The following is a 17,960-nucleotide window of genomic DNA, read 5'->3' as shown; positions in this document are numbered from 1 at the left end:
GTACAAAAGTATCTAAAATCACTAAAAATGGGGGGTTTTATAAAAAGCTTCTTTACAGGTTGCAAAACTCTGCCTGTTTGGGGTGGCAGAAGTGTGAGATGAAGCTGCAGCACACCCCTGGAGCAGCTTTTGCTGCTCCTCCCCCCAGGCTGCCCATCCTGGGGGTTTCCCCGTGTCCCCCCATTTCTAAAACCCCTTCTACAGCTACGAGAGCAGAAAGGAGCAGAGGGCAGGGCTTTGTTCAGGGTCTGGGGCTGGAACTGGAGCTCAGGGGTCCAAGCCCGTCCTGCAGGGGGGACAGAGCCTCAGAGGATGATGCATTTGCCTTTCTCCACCCAGGGGTTGTTCTTCATCAGCTCTGGGTTCAGGAAGGGATCCTCGGGAATCCCGTCCTCGATCCACTTCACAAACCTGCAGAGAGGGGAGGGAGGGTGGGCACAGCCCAAGGGGGGCCCTGGGGGGATCCTGGGGCTGTCCCCAACTCTGTGACAGCAGGCAGGGAACAGAGCCAGCCGTGATTTAAAGGATTTTGAGCTCTGCAAAGCTCTGGGAAGGGGGGATCTGCACCCTGGGTGCAGATTCTACTGTATCATATAATGTGATAGAGTAGAATATGTATATTCTAAATATATATATTTTTATATAATATAAATATATAATAATATATATAATAGATAATGCATATAATAATATATAGTAATATATAATAATATATAATAGTATATAATAGTATATAATATAATATACAATACATAATATACTATATATAATATATATAATCTAAATATATATATTCTATATATCTATATCGATATATCTATATTTAATTTTAAAAATACATATATAAAAGAGAATCATGGAATAGTTTGGGTTGGTAGGAACCTTAAAGACCATCCAGGGCCACGATTTTGTATATAATAAAAAAATAAATCATATATATATACAAAAACAAGAGACTGCATATGTATACACATATATATATATTTATGCATACCCAATTATATATAAAATCAAATCTATATTTTAATTTTAATCAAATTGCAGTGGAAAATAAAATTCATATTACACGTATGTGTTTATGTAGATAGGATACAATTTCTAGCTCAGATTTATTATTTTTTAGGCATTATGGACAACATAGAATGTATGTACAGGGAAGGGAAGGGAAGGGAAGGGAAGGGAAAGGAAGGGAAAGGAAAGGAAAGGAAAGGAAAGGAAAGGAAAGGAAAGGAAAGGAAAGGAAAGGAAAGGAAAGGAAAGGAAAGGAAAGGAAAGGAAAGGAAAGGAAAGGAAAGGAAAGGAAAGGAAAGGAAAGGTCCCCACTCACTCAGGTATGGTCTTGGAGGACATCTCCCTCTTGTAGGCCAGCTGGTACTTGAGGCTTTCCACCTCTTTTTTCCATTGTGGGAGATCCCACTCGTCCATCGCGCTCTCCGAGGGCTCCGTTGGGCTGGGAATGGGGATTTTGGTGCCTTGTCCTGCCCTGACCCCTCAGTTGCACCCCAAAGGCTCCCCCAGGATGGGGACAGGCTCTGGGGGACGTTTCCAAGCCCACAGACGAGCAGCCAAGGGCTCCGGGAGCTTTTGGGGCTGTTCTGGTTGAGGCAAAGGCTGCCCAGCGCTCCTCTCATGCAAAACACGGGGACTGAGGCAGATTTGACTGGAATTTGGGTGGGGAGCAGCACAGAGCAGCCCGAGGCTCCTCGGGAAGGGGCTGTTTGTCCTTGTCCTGCCCGACCACGGCTCTGGAGGGACCAGGACGGATTTGGGGCCGCCTCAAGAGCGCTGGAAAGGGCTCAGGGGGGCGGCCAGCACAGATTTGGGGAGCAAAGCAAACCCCTCTGCACCCCCACCCCACTGTCCCCCAACAGCGACCCCGTGGGAGGATGGGCGTGATGGGGAAACTGAGGCACAGCAGCAGAGGGGGCTCAAGCAGTGCCCGCAGTGGGGTGGCCCCCGTGCCACCCCAAAACCCGGCGGCACAAGGGGACATTTCCCTGTCCCCAAGCCCATGAACCCCGGGAGAACGGGCAGGGAAGGGTGAGACCCTGCCCTCCATGCCAGCCCCGCTCCATCCCAGCCTGGCATCCCCGGAGCTGCAGCCGGGAGCGGGAGCTGCCCCGACCCCGCACATCCCCGCTCGCACCTGGTTCGGGGACTCCGGCAGCAGAGAAACGGGGCCGCAGCTGCAGCCCTGGCCGCGCTTCTCCCGCAGCCTCCCCGGCTCCCGGCGGTCCCGAACGCTCGGGATGATCTGAGAATGCTCGGCTGGTGCCGAGGGATCGCGGCTGAATCCTCCCCCCGCCGCTCCCCGGGGATTTGGCTCCGCTGGAGCGCCCGGGATGGAGGCACCTCCTGCTATTCCGGCTCTGGAATTGGGGTTATCCCGGCTGCTCCCCCGGCCTGAGGGGCACAGGGAGAGGGGAGGGGTGGGGGACATCCCCGGGGAGGCCCTGGATCCTTGCTGGGATCCCTGACCTGATCCCTGCCCCAATCCCTTCCCGCATCTCTGCTCGGATCCCTGACCTGATCTTTGCCCAAATCCCTTCCCGCATCTCTGCCTTCATCCCTGCCTTCATCCTTTCCTTCATCCTTTCCTTCATCCCTGCCTTCATCCTTTCCTTCATCCCTTCCTGCATCCCTTCATCCCTTCCCTCATCCCTGCTCTGATCTTTGCCTGAATCCCTTCCCTGATCCCTTCCTGCATCCCTGTCCCAATCCCTGCCTTCATCCCTTTCTCATCCTTTCCTTCCCTCATCCCTTCCCTCATCCTTTTTTTCATCCCTTCCCCAATTCCTTCCTTCATCCCTTCCCTCCTCCCTTTCCCGGTTTTCCCGCTCTGCTCCCCGCTGGATTTTGTGGCTTTTCCCCCTTCCCGAAGCCGGAGGAGATGGAGAGGCTGGGAATAACTAAAAAAAGTGGAAAATAAAAGGGATGGAACACCTGGCGGGTGAAGGAGCAGCGTCATCAATAATCGAATTAATTGGAATTAATCAGAATTATTGATGAGGGGTTTGCAGGGAAAGACAAAAGTCCCGGAACAGCTGGAGCTGATTAAAGCCAAAATAATCCATGGAAAACCAGAGGTGGGACCCCCCTGCCTTTGTTAAGGCATTAAAAATAAACCTGGGGTAAAAGTTGGTGCTTAAAAAAAACAAACAAGGTTTGAACACAGCAAAGCCCACCCAAATCCTGGCCCAGGGCTCCTCCTTCCCCGGGGAATAAATACAGAATATTTATATAAATAAAAACAATAGAAATATGGATTTAATATCGGGATAATATCAAACATGGATTTAAATTTGGAGTTAATATTGGATTTTGTGTCTCTGCATCACACCTGGGCTGGGCTGGTCCTACCCCAATAACTGGGGCTGGAGCCATTCCCCATTCCTGAGGGAGAGAATTCCCTGGGGGAGAGAGGAAGTGAAGGTGAAATAGAAATATAAAGTACTAAAAAAAAAAATTATAATATATATTTAAGATTATCTATAAGATCATATATCTCTAAATATGATAGAATACATATGATACATATATGATAGAATAAATAATAATATAAATATATAATGTAATATTGTAGAATATATATAGATATATTTAATTTTTAAAATATATATATAAAAGAGAATCATGAAATGGTTTGGGTTGGTAGGAACCTTAAAGACCATCCAGGCCCATGATTTTATATATAATAAAATAATAAATAATATCTAATATATTTAGATATATAGATCTAATATATTATATTGTCTTTGTGTATGTATGTATATATATATATATATATATACACACACAAAGACAAGAGAGTACGTGTGTGTATATATATATATTTTTAACACATACCAAATTATATATAAAATCAAATCTATATTTGAATTTTTTATCAAATTGCAGTGGAAATAAATTCATATTACACATATGTGTTTATGTAGACAGGATACAATTTTTAGATCAGATTTATTATTTTTTATGCATTATGGATAATATTTAATGTAAAGAATACCTATATATGCATACATACACGTGCATGTTTACAATTATGTATATATAAATATAAATATATACACACAAAATAGATATGAATATTAAAAATTATAAAAATAAATATACATAATAAAAATAAATATACAAAATAGAAAATAGGAAAATATAAAAGAAATAAATATATGAATATAAATACTATAGACAAATACTTATATAAATTCTATAAATATAATTAGCATGTTATATAAATAGTTCTAGAAAAGTAAAAATAATAAAAATAATAATATAAAATGAAAACTAAAATAAAAATATAAAATATAAAAATAAAAATTTAAAAATATAAAATATAAAAATAAAAATTTAAAATTATGAAAATAAAAATATAAAGGCTTCCTGAAAGAGACATCTTATAGGACATACATAGGAAATCAATATATAAAATATTTAAAAACTATTAAAAAATGATGTGTTTTCTCTGTCCTTCTGAAGTGCCAGAAGCAGGATCGTGCCCTGGGCTCCCATCCCTTCCCTTCAGGGAGCTGCTCCAGGCAGGAGCAGGCTGGGATTCCATGGATTTTGGGGTGCATCCCATGCTCCAGGCAGGAGCAGGCTGGGATTCCATGGATTTTGGGATCTATCCCATGCTCCAGGCAGGAGCAGGCTGTGATTCCATGGATTTTGGGGTGCATCCCATGCTCCAGGCAGAAGCAGGCTGTGAATCCATGGATTTGGGGTGCATCCCATGCTCCAGGCAGGAGCAGGCTGGGATTCCATGGATTTGGGGTGCATCCCATGCTCCAGGCAGGAGCAGGCTGGGATTCCATGGATTTTGGGGGTGCACCCCATGCTCCAGGCAGGAGCAGGCTGGGATTCCATGGATTTTGGGATCTATCCCATGCTCCAGGCAGGAGCAGGCTGGGATTCCATGGATTTGGGGTGCATCCCATGCTCCAGGCAGGAGCAGGCTGGGATTCCATGGATTTTGGGGTGCATTCCGTGCTCCAGGCAGAAGCAGGCTGGGATTCCATGGATTTTGGGGTGCACCCCATGCTCCAGGCAGAAGCAGGCTGGGATTCCATGGATTTTGGGGTGCAGCCCCCCCTGGTTTTTGCAGACGAAGCTCCCCAGGCTCTGCACTATTATCGAGCAGAGCCATCTGTTGAGACGCCATTTCCCCAGGCCTGGGATTAAAACTGGGATTTTGGGCTGGGAGAGCAGCTGGAAATGTCCCTGTGATCCCAGGGGAGCTGGGCAGGGACTCAACCCCGACCCTCAGAGCTGATTTAGGGCCAAGGACAGGGACCCCGACCCTCAGAGCTGATTTAGGGCCAAGGACAGGGACCCCGACCCTCAGAGCTGATTTAGGGCCAAGGACAGGGACCCCGACCCTCAGAGCTGATTTAGGGCCAAGGACAGGGACCCCGACCCTCAGAGCTGATTTAGGGCCAAGGACAGGGAAAAGGGGCTGGGGCAGGGAATGGAGCAGCAGGAGGGGCTGAGGGAGCTGGGAAGGGGCTCAGCCTGGAGAAAAGGGGGAGCAGGGGAAGTTTTGGATCTGCAGAACTCCTGACAGGAGGGGACAGCCAGGGGGTGACAAGGGACAGGAGAGGGAACAGCCTCAGGGTGGGAAATTCCTTCCAAGATGCCCAAATCCAACCTTGAATGGATCCCCACTGACTCCGGTCCCCAACCCTCCTGGGGATGTCCCTGCCCAGGCAGCCCCTTCCAGCTCTTCCATGAAGGAATTTTCCCAAATATCCAACTCGGAGGAGTTCCCTCTCCTCCTGTCCCTGTTCACCATTTTCCAGGTGAAATTCATGATGTTCCAGGTGAAATTCCCAACTTTCCATGTGAAATTCGTGATTTTCCAGGTGAAATTCCCAACTTTCCATGTGAAATTCGTGATGTTCCAGGTGAAATTCCCACCTTTCCCTGTGAAATGTCATTTTTGGTGCTGTCCCTTCCTTGCAGCTCTGCTCCCTCCTGCTGTGGCTGCTGCAGCTTTGGGATGAGGCAGCTCCAGGGCCCCATTTCCTGCTCCAAAGCCACTTTTCCATTTTTAATGAGCTCTGTTCCTCCCCATTTGACCTGGAGCAGAGCTCAGCCCTCCTCCAGGCCCAGAGGGACGTGCAGAGCTCCAGAAAAGGTTTTTTTTTTCTCATCCATAAAAGATTAAATCATTACCTAAAGGATCCATAGGGCTGCTCCAAGGCAGTAAAGTTGAGCAGGGATCAATAATGGAGAAGGGTTTACTTACAGGAAAGAAGCATTTCCCAGATTTCCTGAGCCAAGGGGGAGAAATCCAGGCTGGAAGGGGACACAAAGCCCCTGCCCTAAATCTGCTCCCAGTCCCTCTTTGGGGTCCTGGGATGGGGGGATCTGGAGGAGACTCAGCCTGGCCCAGGCAAACCCCAAGGGAAAAATTCAAACCCCTCCAAAAAAACCCCAAAATATTCAAAAAGGAAAACCTCAACTCCACAAAAAAAAAACCCCTGAACCCCCAAAAATCCCTCAACTTCCTAACAAACCCCTAAATGCCCCCAAAACCCTCTCAACTCAGAAAAAACCCCCAAAACCCTCTCAACATCCTAAAAAAACCCAACCTCCCAAAATCCTTCAACTTCCTAAAAAAAACCATAAACCCTCACCAAAACCCTCAGCTCCCTAAAAAAAACCAACCTCCCAAAAAATCCAAAAACCCAATCTCCCAACAAAATAAACCCAAAGCGAAAAACCCAAGAGGCAAAAAAACCCTCAAATCCAAAAAACCCCAACCCCCCCAAAAAACAGGACCAAGACACCCAATAAAAAACCCCCAATTAAAAAAACCCCAAAGAAACCAAAGCCAAAAATAAAACCCCAAGCACAAAACAAAACACAACCCCAAAAACTCCACCCCAAACCAAGTAAACAACCAAAAAAAACCACCCAAAATGTCAATGTTGCAATGGAACTTAGAGAGTTTTAATGATCAAGGTGTTAGATTTCCATCCAGGTGCATTTTTGGTGGGAACTTTGGGATAACAAGAGCTGCAGAAGCCCCCAAACCCCTGTGGGAATGTGCAAAGTGCCCCTGGGCACATCTTGGGGCTCATTTTCCTGCCTGCCCAAGCACAGAGGGATCCCAAAGGGGCAGAGGCTCCAGAGTTCTTTCTTCCAGGTCAGAGTGAATTCCAAATTCCCATCAGCTTTAGGATTTGGGAAATGCCACCTGCACCAATCTAAACTTTATTTTCAGCAGAAAAGAAAAGCCCAGCCTGCAAGCTGGATTATTTCCAAATCAAACCAAAGCTCTCCACTGCCCCACACTGGGGCTGTTTGAGGAAAATAAAGCTCAGTTTTATCTTCCAGCCTCTTGGTTTAGAATGAAACCCAAAATCAGAGCTGTGCAAACAGCACTTGACCCCAAACTGCTGCAGAGGGAGTTCTCAGCTCCCTGGTTTCCTGCTGGAAGCTTTTCCCTCTCAGCAGTTGCCTCTTGCAAGGTTTGTGTCCCAAAAAGAGGAAAAATTCTTTGCTGCTTCGTGCTCCATCCAGAAGCTTTTGTCAGCTTCTGAAAACAACTCCAACCTTCTGCCTCTTCCAACAACTCCTGAAAATGTGGAACTGCAACAAACTCCCAAAATGTGGCTCTGGTCCCACTCCAGAGCCAGGGAGTTCAGTTTTCAGCTGACTCTTCCTGGAGGTGACAACCAAAGCAAACCCAAGGAACTCTCCAGGAAGAGACTGGATAGATGAAAAACCAACTGGAAAACATTCCTGAGGATTTGGTCCCAATTAAAGCTTCTCAAAAGCACTGACGAACTTGGAAACTTCCTGGTGAACTGTGGTGCCAAAGGGGAGCTGCCCCAAGCCCTGGCAAGAGACAGAACACTTAATTCCCTTCAGGAATGTTTTTTTTTTTGATACAAAAACCATTTCAATATTTGATTGGTGAGGGGTATCAGGGTTTGCTGATAAATCCTACAAACACTGGGATACTCACAGACTCGTGGAAAAAGGTGCAGAGCTGCTTGGCCCAGGGACATCTGAAACACAGAGAAATTCCCACTCATTCCCTCCCAGCTGGCCACAGCTGCAGCCACCCCTGGCTTTGCATGGCTCAAAAATCTACAAAAATCCAACAGGTCACAGCTGCAAGGCAAGGTGATTCCAGATTTACAGGAGAATGATTGGGGGGAACCCCAGGGTTTGCAGGTGGCTCTGGGGGAGTTCCCAGGGGGACAATGCCAGGATTTATTGCAGGTGGCTCTGGGCAGTCCCAATGGGACAATCCCAGAATTTCAGGTGGCTCTGGGGCAGTCCCAATGGGACAATCCCAAGATTCCAGGTGGCTCTGGGGCAGTCCCAATGGGACAATCCCAGAATTTCAGGTGGCCCTGGGGCCAATCCAGTCCCAGTGGGACAATCCCAGGATTTATTTCAGGGGGCTCTGGGGTAGTTCCCAATGGGACAATTCCAGGATTTATTTCAGTCCCAATGGGACAATGCCAGGATTTATTTCAGGGGGCTCTGGGCAGTCCCAGTGGGACAATGCCAGGATTTATTTCAGGTGGCCCTGGGTTATTCCCCACTCTCAGAATGGGACAATGCCAGGATTTATTTCAGGGGGCCCTGGGCAGTCCCAATGGGACAATGCCAGGATTTATTTCAGGGGGCTCTGGGGCCAATCCAGTCCCAGTGGGACAATCCCAGATTGATTTCAGGTGGCCCTGGGCAGTCCCAATGGGACAATGCCAGGATTTCTTGCAGGTGGCCCTGGGGCAGTCCCCACTCTCAGAATGGGACAATGCCAGGAGTGATTTCAGGGGGCCCTGGGGCAGTCACTCACAGGTGCAGGTTCTCTATGACCACGTTGAGGCTGAAGAGCCCCACAGATTGCATCCTCTTGTGTCTGCAGGTCAGGAACAGGCACAGGAACTCCCCCACGTACTGGGGGCCAAGGTTCTGCCACCTGGACAACAAAACCACAGGGCTTGAGGCACTGGGAGGAGCCAATTCCCACAGAGCCAAGGCAGGAGATGCTGCCAGCACTGCTGGAAGCCAAGGGGGCTCTCCCAGGGCCAAGGGAAGGAGGTGCCCCCTCTGTCCCTGCTCCCCAGAGCCATGGTGGAGGACCTTCACCCCAGTGTGCATTCCCCAGATCCACAGCCCCATTCTCCCTGTGCTGCATTGCCAGGGCAGGCAGAGCAGGGCTCACTCACACTCTCAGCATGGTCCCCTCCTCCCGACTCAGGTCCCTCAGGAGCAGGTTGGCAGTGCCACACAGGATGTGCTCCTCACAGCAAAGCTGGTCCAGCAGCAGCCTCAGAGCCCAGAAGTTTTTCTAAGAAGAGACAAAATACGATTTAACCCCAGTGCCAATCATTCCTGGAAATAAATTAAAAAAAAAAAAAAGAATAAAAATCGAAGTCAAATTAAACGTGGCTAAAACTTGCAGGAAGGTGTTTTCATCATCACAGAGATTTTAAACATTATTTGTTTCCATCTCTTAGAACAGGAATCAGTTTGTAGGACTCACCCCAAAAGCCAGGACTACCTCTAAGAAGGAAGTCAAGTGGGGAAGGTCACAACAAAGCATCTGCTGCACTGCTTGCACTGCCAGGATGAGAGAAGCCTCGTGGTGCAGCTACACAAGAGACAGCAACAAGGGAGGAAATGCATTCAACAGCTGCTTTCCCTTCATTTATCCACTCAAACCAGCATGAGTTATTCCAGGTCAGCCAGAGAGCTTGGAGGGCACACAAGAAATCCACAAGAACCTTATCAAGAGTTAAACACAGGGGAATGGAAGAGGGATTTTATTACTGGTGCTCTCCAAGTGCTCATATAAAAGAGGAAACTCACCCAGGAGCAGAAATGGGGAATTAAAAGGGAAAAAATCCAGCTCAGGAGTCACATCTTTGGGGAATAAACTGAAATTTCCTCAAAAAAAGTCAAAAAAGAGTAAGGCAGCTCCTCAGGAGACTGCATTGAATATAGAATGTTATTCCTGCTGTCTTCAAACAAGTCCCACATACCTGAGACCCTTAATTGAAAAGAAATTTAGAACTTCTGGGCAATTCTGAGTTTTGGGAAGCCCCAGTGTCCTGTTTGAGCCAAACCCTGGGAGAAGTTAGGACACAATCAATTATTCCTGGCCCTCCTGCTTTATAAATCCATCAGTTTGGACAGGGATAAAGATTTCTCCTGGCCTGAGGATGTGCAGAGCAGAAGAGACCCTCAGTTCTCTACCTCCATATCTGCTCCAGAGTTTAGACTGTGCTAATCTTTTAATCTTATCACACCCCCCCAAAAAAATCTTTCAGGCCCCTCTTAGAAGCTTTTCTTAATAACCCAACATTTTTCACTGCTGGGGATAAATCCCTTTGTTGTCATCACTCACCTGACCAGAGAAAACAGCAGATGGTAGAGAGACATTAACTCCAGACTTGAGATCCTCCAGGAAGTTGCCACTGGCTGCCAGCACATTCTGCAAGGGGACAGTGAGGGACAGGGATGGCAGATCCTCCCCAGACAAACCCCAAACCATGCCAGAAATGGGGGTTTCATGTGCATTTCAGTGACTTCCTCAGCATTTCTGCAGAGGATGGTGCCTGTTCCACATCACCCTCAAGGGGAATCGAGGCTCTGCAGCACCAACCAAACCCTATCATCAAAAACTCTTCATTTTTGTAGGGCTGAGATGGAAAAATCACCTCATGCCAAGGACACCTTCCACTGTCCCAGGTGGCCTTGGGCACTGCCAGGGACCCAGGGACAGCCACAGCTTAGAGCCACTTGTAGTCACTGTCATCTACTGCTTCACCAAAAGCCTCCAGCATCTGCCAGGCTTGTCTAGATGGTCTCAGAGAGGAGTAAAAATGGCATTATTGGTCTGCATTTAGGCACCCCAAACCATGCCAGAAATGGGGGTTTCATCTGCTTTTCAGTGACTTCCTCAGCATTTCTGCAGAGGATGGTGCCTGCCCACCCTCCCAGCCAGGAATTCCTTCCCCATCTCCCATCTGGCTCTGCCCTTTGGCAGTGGGAAGCCATTCCCCCTGTCCAGGTCCTTTCTGATCTGATCCATCTCACCATGGACAGACCCAGAAGCAGTGGCAGGCCTGAGCTGGGAGCAGAATGAACCCATTTCCAGCTGCCTTTAACATTCCTGAACCCCCACATGCTGCACAGCCACCCTGGCACAGGATGAGGCACTGGAAGTTCACTGTGGCATCTGGGAGAAGGAGCCAATTCCCACATCCAGTGGAATCCTGTCCAACCCCAAGCCAGGAGGTTGGAATCCCATCCAACCCCAAGCCAGGAGGTTGGAATCCCATCCAAACCCAAGCCAGGAGGTTGGAATCCCATCCAAACCCAAGCCAGGAGGTTGGAATCCCATCCAACCCCAAGCCAGGAGGTTGGAATCCCGTCCAACCCCAAGCCAGGAGGTTGGAATCCTGTCCAACCCCAAGCCAGGAGGTTGGAATCCTGTCCAACCCCAAGGCAGGAGGTTGGAATCCTGTCCAACCCCAAGGCAGGAGATTCTCCCAGCACTGTTTGGTACCTCTTGGAAGCTAAGGGGGGGCTCTCCCAGGGGTAAGGGGAGCAGGTGCCCCCTCTTTTCCAACAAATCGCTGCTCCCCAAAATCATGATGAAGGAACTCCAACATTTGGCCTAAAAAACAACAGAACATTTGTGTTACAAAGTGAAATTTGGGCAGAGGGGTGAATTATTCAGAGGACAGAGAGGTCAGAGTAAATCCTTGCTCTCTCAAGGAGTGGGAGCAGGAGGGAAGAGGGGATTTTGGCCACACTCACATTCCTGTAGAGTGCCTCGCTGCTGTAGAGCAGTTTGAGTGCCTGCTTAATTAGCACAGTGTTCCTCAGGGGAGAGCCTGAAGGGATGGAAATGAAAATTATCAAAGCCAGACCCCACACAGCCCAAGTCACTGCACAGCAGGAACTCAACCTGGATGTTCACTTGGTTCCAGGTTTGTTTCTGCACAGCCAGGAGGTGTTTACAGCTGGTCTACGCTGGTTTGTGGTGGAATGAATAAACATCAGCTACAAACCACAGCTCTGGAAAGCTGCAAAGTCTGGGCACCATCCAGACTGAGCCAGGTGATCCCAGAGAAGTGTTTGTTATGGACATCACACCACACTGAGGGAGCTCACACTTCCAAGAATTCTGCCAGTAGGGAACAACTCCCAAATAAATCTTCTGTGGCAGAAGACACCCTGAGAGGTGACAGAACCCAGGACAGATGATGGCAATTATCAGAGCTCATGGTTCTGATGATGAAACATCTCCCATCAGGAGGTTTTCTCCTCAAGGTCATGGCTGAGACATAAAGCCAAGTCCCCCACTGACAGTGGCAGTGCTGGGAGGGAAGGAATGAAGGGCTTTGGATTTTCTCTGAATAGTTTCTCTTGCTTTGCTTTCAGCAGAAAATGAACTGACAAAATCAGTGTTTTAAGTGAAGTGAATAAATTCATGCCCCAATACAAAGTCAGCCTTCCTGCCTGCTGTTTTCATGGTTTGGGTTGGAAAGAACCTCAAAGCCCATCCAGCCCCAACCCAACACCTCCCACTGTCCCAGGGTGCTCCAAGCCCTGTCCAGGGACACCTCCAGGGATCCAGGGCCTCCCCACCCTCACCCAATCCCCAGCTGGGCTCAGGGTGTCCCTCCTCTGACTGCCAGGGAGGAGCTGGAATGAAGTTCCCAGGGAGGGAGGGAAGGGAGGGAGGGAGGGAGGGAAGGGAGGGAGGGAGGGAGGGAGGAAGGAAGGCAGGAAGGAAGGCAGGAAGGAAGGCAGGAAGGAAGGAAGGAAGGCAGGAAGGAAGGAAGGCAGGAAGGAAGGAAGGCAGGAAGGCAGGAAGGAAGGAAGGCAGGAAGGCAGGAAGGAAGGAAGGCAGGAAGGAAGGAAGGCAGGAAGGAAGGCAGGCAGGAAGGAAGGCAGGCAGGAAGGAAGGCAGGGAAGGAAGGAAGGCAGGGAAGGAAGGCAGGGAAGGAAGGCAGGGAAGGAAGGCAGGGAAGGAAGGCAGGAAGGAAGGAAGGAAGGCAGGCAGGAAGGAAGGAAGGAAGGCAGGAAGGCAGGAAGGAAGGCAGGCAGGAAGGAAGGAAGGCAGGAAGGAAGGAAGGAAGGCAGGCAGGAAGGAAGGCAGGAAGGCAGGCAGGAAGGAAGGAAGGCAGGAAGGAAGGAAGGCAGGAAGGATGAAGTGCCACTTGCCAGCTGTAACCCAGGGCCCTGTCTCCAGCATGTCATTCCCAGAGGGAACACAGCCTGTCCTGAAGATCTTGAGGTAGACCTTGAACTGGCAGGGGGTGATCCTGCAGGCAGAGCAGCAGGCCAGGCTGTTCACAGGGAACAGCAGGGAGTGGGCAGCATCCAGGAAATTCCCAGTTTTGCACAGGTAGAAGGGGATCAGATCCCGAAGGTCCCGGAGCCTGGGAAGAGAAAATGAAGGTTTAGGGTTCATTAGGATGGGGTTTCTGTAGGATTTGTGGAGAGAGCTGGTTGGGCTTGACCATTACAGAGGGAAGGGAATAGAGAGGGGGGAAGAAGGGAGGAAAAAGCAGGGAAGGAAATGGAAAAAGAAGGGAAAAGGAAAGGGAGGAAAAAGAAGGGAAAAAGGGGGGAAAAGAGAGGGAAAAGGGATAGGGGAAAAGAGAGGGAAAAGGGATAGGGGAAAAGAGAGAGGAAAAGGAAAAGGGAAAAGCCATTTACCTTTGGTTTTCATTGCATTTCACAGCTCTCAGGTACCGAACAACCTCCTTGTACCTGGGGAGAAGAAGAGAAGGTGAGAAGGAAGGGAAGGAAGTGCAGAACTGTGCACAGGGCAAACAATGAAAGAAGCAAAGCAGGACAGCTTCCCACAAAGGAGACATTGCACAGCAGGACAGAAACACAGCTGGAAAGAAATTCCTAGAGGTTATTCTCAGATTATCTCAGCTCTGGCAAAATAAAACCAGAGGTTGCCTTGCAGCTGAATTCTTTAAGTGGACTGGATTCTTTGCAATATTGGATTTTCTGGAGCACAGCCCTCTGAAGACCCAGAACAGACTCTTCTGGCTGCCTTCCACTTGTCAGATGAAGAGGAATGGCTTGAAACATCAACATGTAAAACCTGCAGAGTTTATGGAGACACAGAAATGAGCCACTCCAGCAATCTTTATTTGGTCCTGAGGCGTTCAAAGGGTTTTGAGTGACTTCAAAAAGCTCCTGGCCTTGTTGAGAGGAAAAAAAAAATTAAAAGAAAGAGTTTGTTTTGTGTTTCCCCATACCAAAGTACAGTTTTGTTTCCCCATACCAAAGTACAGAGGTTTGGAGCAGTCAAAATGTAAGAATTGAGTTCACCAAGTGGAAAAGCCAAAGCAGTCTCACTTCTTTTTCTCCAGCAGTTTCTCCACTCGAGCCTCCACAACAGGGAGTGCTTCCCACAGATAGGTTTTCCTTCCTTTCTGTCTCCTCTGCCCAGTGATGTTCTGGCCTTTTAAAACTGTGGTCAGTAGCACGTGGTCCCAGGGCAAAACATTCAAGCTGGAAGGATAAAAACAAAGCAATTTTAACTGTGTTTTGTTGTACACCACTAGTTAGCTCCTTTAAGGATTGTGAAATTTGATTAATAAAACATTTTGGGGTTTAGAGCTCAGTTGTGGGGGAAAGGAAATAAAACTTTAGGGAGAACAGCTCAGTCATGGCATCAAACAACAAACAGGGAAAGCAGCAAATACTGAAATATTCTTCTAAAATGCTCCCACTTTTATTATAAGGGAAAGAACATTCCACAGGCAACTGGATTCAAACACACTGAGAAGCCCCAGAACTCACCTGTTGGAGAAGGCATAGCAGTGGCAGGGAAGGGAGATGGACTGGAAAAACTCCACAAACTTGTCATACAGAATTTTTGGGAAGTCACACAACACCAGCATCCTCTGAAGTCGGGTTATGATCCTGTGATTTGAAAAGAAAAATAATTTAAAAAGGGTATTTTAAATGAGGTGAGTTACTAACAAGTTATTTTTTAATCATATGGGAAACTGCACAAATTTGGGGGTTTTTTTGTTTGGTTCTGTATGTGAATTTCTGCTTTAAGTTTTGTAGTGAATAATGAAATTATTATTGTGCTGTTATTTTTAAAACCAAGGTTCTGTGGGGTTTAAGCTTTAAAACAAAGATCTCCAAGGACTGTGTACAGCACACACTTCAAACTGTGCTGGGCTTGAGCTCCTGCACCTTCCCTGCTACTGCAACCATTTCTGTATTACTTGATAAGTGGAGATAAAAAAGAAGAGTTTACTCTTTAAAATGTTGGCAGAGAGGTAAAGACAAACTCTTTGCCTTTTTTGTTCCAAGCAAGAAATTAAAAAAATCAAGAATAGCAATTTAAAACGAGAACTGCTGAAGGATTTGGGTTGTACTTGTCAGTAGTTCAAGAGAAGGTGAGAATATAGAACTGGGTTGGAAAGAATTGAACTCCTCACTCATCAGCCTTCTCTGGCAGGTGAATCTGGGGGGAAAGGTGAAGGATAGAGCTAAAATGGGAAGTGAATTAAGCCAAGGGAGCTGGGTGTCCTCATTCTCCAGCCTCTGGGGGAGCTTTTCCATGCTCCATCCCAGGGGATCCTGCCAGGCTGCTGCTGTGCCCTCTCCTTGGTGCAACAACCACAACCTGCCCTGGCCTCCCACGTGCCTCTGAACAGGGGATTTGTCACCTGCAACACATTTTAAAGCCAAGGGGAAAGTCTGCAGCCAGCAAGGAAACCAATCTTACCTCTGGAACAGAAATGGGACAGCAATCCTTAGGGAAGCAGTATGGCTGAGGTTCTGACAGCTCCTAAGGCTGGAAAAAACCAACACTGGTTAATGCCTGCCTCCCCTTCCTGCCTCTTCCCCTTCTTTGTACTCAACTGTTGAGGAAAACACTTTCTAAGGAAAAATCTTGGAAGCTGGCATGCTGAAAAAACATTCCTGCAAAGACTGAAACAAGTGCTAAAGTGCAAAACACAGTGAAAAATTCCCAGGTAACAAATGCAGCCTGCTCCTTGCAAATCTGGATCTCTCCTCAGCAGGAACTGCAGGGGAGCTGCTCTTTCAAACCAATCCAGACATCATTTCCTTCTCTTTTACCAAAACCCCTGAATTTAAACCCCAGAATGTTCAGGTTTCACAAAGTCAAGCTCCCTGTGCTGTTGGAAAGTGTTTTGCTGAGTTGCTATGTGCAACTTCGAAGTGCTAAGTTAGGTTAAGTGCTGTTCAAGTGTTATTTCCCCTTAAATCGTTATGGTTAAGTTTTAAGCTAAGCCTAAGTTAGGTGTAAGTGCTGTTACTTTGTTGAATTGCTATGCTTAAGGTATAATTTAAAGTACTGTTAAGCGGGAGTGCTGTTAAGCTTTTAAGGCCGAGCTCCTTTTTGTGTTTGCTGCTCCCTTTGTCCCACACTGCCCTCGGTGGTTCTCGGTTCGTTTCCTTCTCTGAATGCCTGGATTATGTTCGGTTTTGTTGTTGCTTGTTTGCCTTTGTTGTGCCTAAGCTCTCCTGTAAGCACTGGAGCAAACCTTGCCAAGCAACTTTGTTGTTTAATATTAAATCTGGCTTTCCCTTGGCAGGGATTTCTGACAGAGATCTCAAACTCTCATTCCTGCTGAACCTTTCCCTCTCACATCCAAGCTCTTCTTTTTCCCCAAATCCCTCCTGCTCCAAATCCCACTTCTCCCTCAATGTGTTCATCTTCCTCTTGCTGTGCTGCAGCCCGGGCTGGGATTTTTACACTTTCCTGATAAACAAACCCCCAGGATTCTCTCACCAATTCCCCTCCCCTGGAGGAAACAAGGAAGATCCCCCACTCTCTGTGGGCCAGGTACTTACAGAGCAGGGTCTTTGTGCAGGGCAATCTGTTTAGCTGCTCCCAGCAGCATGACAGCAGCAGCTTTGGGGCTTTCTTGGTCTGCCTGATTTAAAAATCTTGTTACCAGCTCGAAAACATCAGAATACCTGAGAAAGTCAAGTGGCCTGTAAGATCAAGGGTCTGCAACAACGGATTTCCTAAACAAGTGGTAATTGTGGCCATCCCACAGCTTGAGAGCAATCAAGAGCCTGGCCTTGCCTTCAGAGATCTCCAGCACGCTGAGGAGGTGCTGGCACAACCAGTATTTTGGAATTCTGAAGGTTTGTTATACCAGTGAAAAGATGAAACTCATTCTAAGAAATAAATTAGTAAAAAAAAAAAAAACAACCTAGAATAGTTTGGATTGGAAGGATACCTTAAATTCCAACCCCAGCACCTCCCACTGCCCCAGGCTGCTCCAAACCCTGTTCCACCCGGCCTTGGGCACTGCCAGGGATCCAGGGGCAGCCCCAGCTGCTCTGGGAAGCTGTGCCAGGGCCTGCCCACCCTCCCAGAGAAGGATTCCTTCCCAATATCCCACCTAAAGCCACCCCAAAGCCCAGGCCTCAGGTTCCCACTTTCCCAGGTTATAATAATCAGAGATGCTCAGGTGTCCTGCCCAGCACAGGAGATTTAAAGACACATTGAAGAGGGATTTTAAACTACAGCCAAATGCAATTTATCTTGCTGACCATATAAGTTCTCTCCACTCTTATTTTTGCTGTCTCAGGTGCCACAATTTTGATTATAACTCATTAAATAAATCAAAGCTGCCCTGACAAACTCAAATCTGTTGTCACTTACTTGTACACCACCTCCATATTCCGTGAGCTGCAGACCCTGCACTGCCCTGGGGGCAGCTTTGGCTGGCAGCAGCATTCATATCCTGGGGGACAGATCCTTTCTCCTATCAGGTATTTGTTATAGGCTACAGAAAGATCCCTGATGAATTTTTCTAGGAGATCCCCTAAGAGACAAGACAAAAAAAAATTACATAAAGATTTTTCCATGGTTGTTTTCAAAATCAAAAGACAAAGTTCCCCATGTGAAATTATTCAGGAAATTGTTTGCATCCAGTTTTATCAGTCAGGAAAGCTTT

At 47.5% G+C, this 17,960-nt stretch overlaps 1 protein-coding gene and 1 long non-coding RNA gene across 2 annotated transcripts; both read right to left on the bottom strand.

The window, feature by feature from the left end:
- Positions 1-165: 165 nt before the first annotated feature.
- GNG13 (G protein subunit gamma 13) lies at positions 166-2,215 on the bottom strand. Its single transcript, XM_066561098.1, has 3 exons — positions 2,147-2,215; positions 1,328-1,450; positions 166-411 (listed from the first exon to the last, which is right to left on the bottom strand). The coding sequence occupies exons 2-3, from the start codon at positions 1,423-1,425 to the stop codon at positions 306-308; spliced, it is 204 nt and encodes a 67-aa protein (XP_066417195.1). The 5' UTR covers positions 1,426-1,450; positions 2,147-2,215; the 3' UTR covers positions 166-305.
- Positions 2,216-13,721: 11,506 nt separating this feature from the next.
- Positions 13,722-14,919, bottom strand: LOC136563247 (uncharacterized). The gene is made up of 3 exons (XR_010784615.1): positions 14,806-14,919; positions 14,359-14,514; positions 13,722-13,755 (listed from the first exon to the last, which is right to left on the bottom strand). It is a non-coding gene; the product is annotated as an uncharacterized lncRNA (long non-coding RNA).
- Positions 14,920-17,960: the final 3,041 nt, after the last annotated feature.

The sequence above is a fragment of the Molothrus aeneus genome, chromosome 16 (genome assembly GCF_037042795.1).
Source record: "Molothrus aeneus isolate 106 chromosome 16, BPBGC_Maene_1.0, whole genome shotgun sequence".
In the NCBI taxonomy this organism is placed as follows: Eukaryota; Metazoa; Chordata; class Aves; order Passeriformes; family Icteridae; genus Molothrus; species Molothrus aeneus.
This window is presented reverse-complemented; position numbering and strand designations above follow the sequence as displayed.

Bases quoted from the DNA above. Each gene is read 5' to 3' on its own strand.
- GNG13 (XM_066561098.1), bottom strand. From the start codon at position 1,425: ATGGACGAGTGGGATCTCCCACAATGGAAAAAAGAGGTGGAAAGCCTC. The intron at 412-1,327 runs GTGAGTGGGGAC...CCCTCTCTGCAG, and splicing joins TCCTCCAAGACCATACCTGA to GTTTGTGAAGTGGATCGAGG.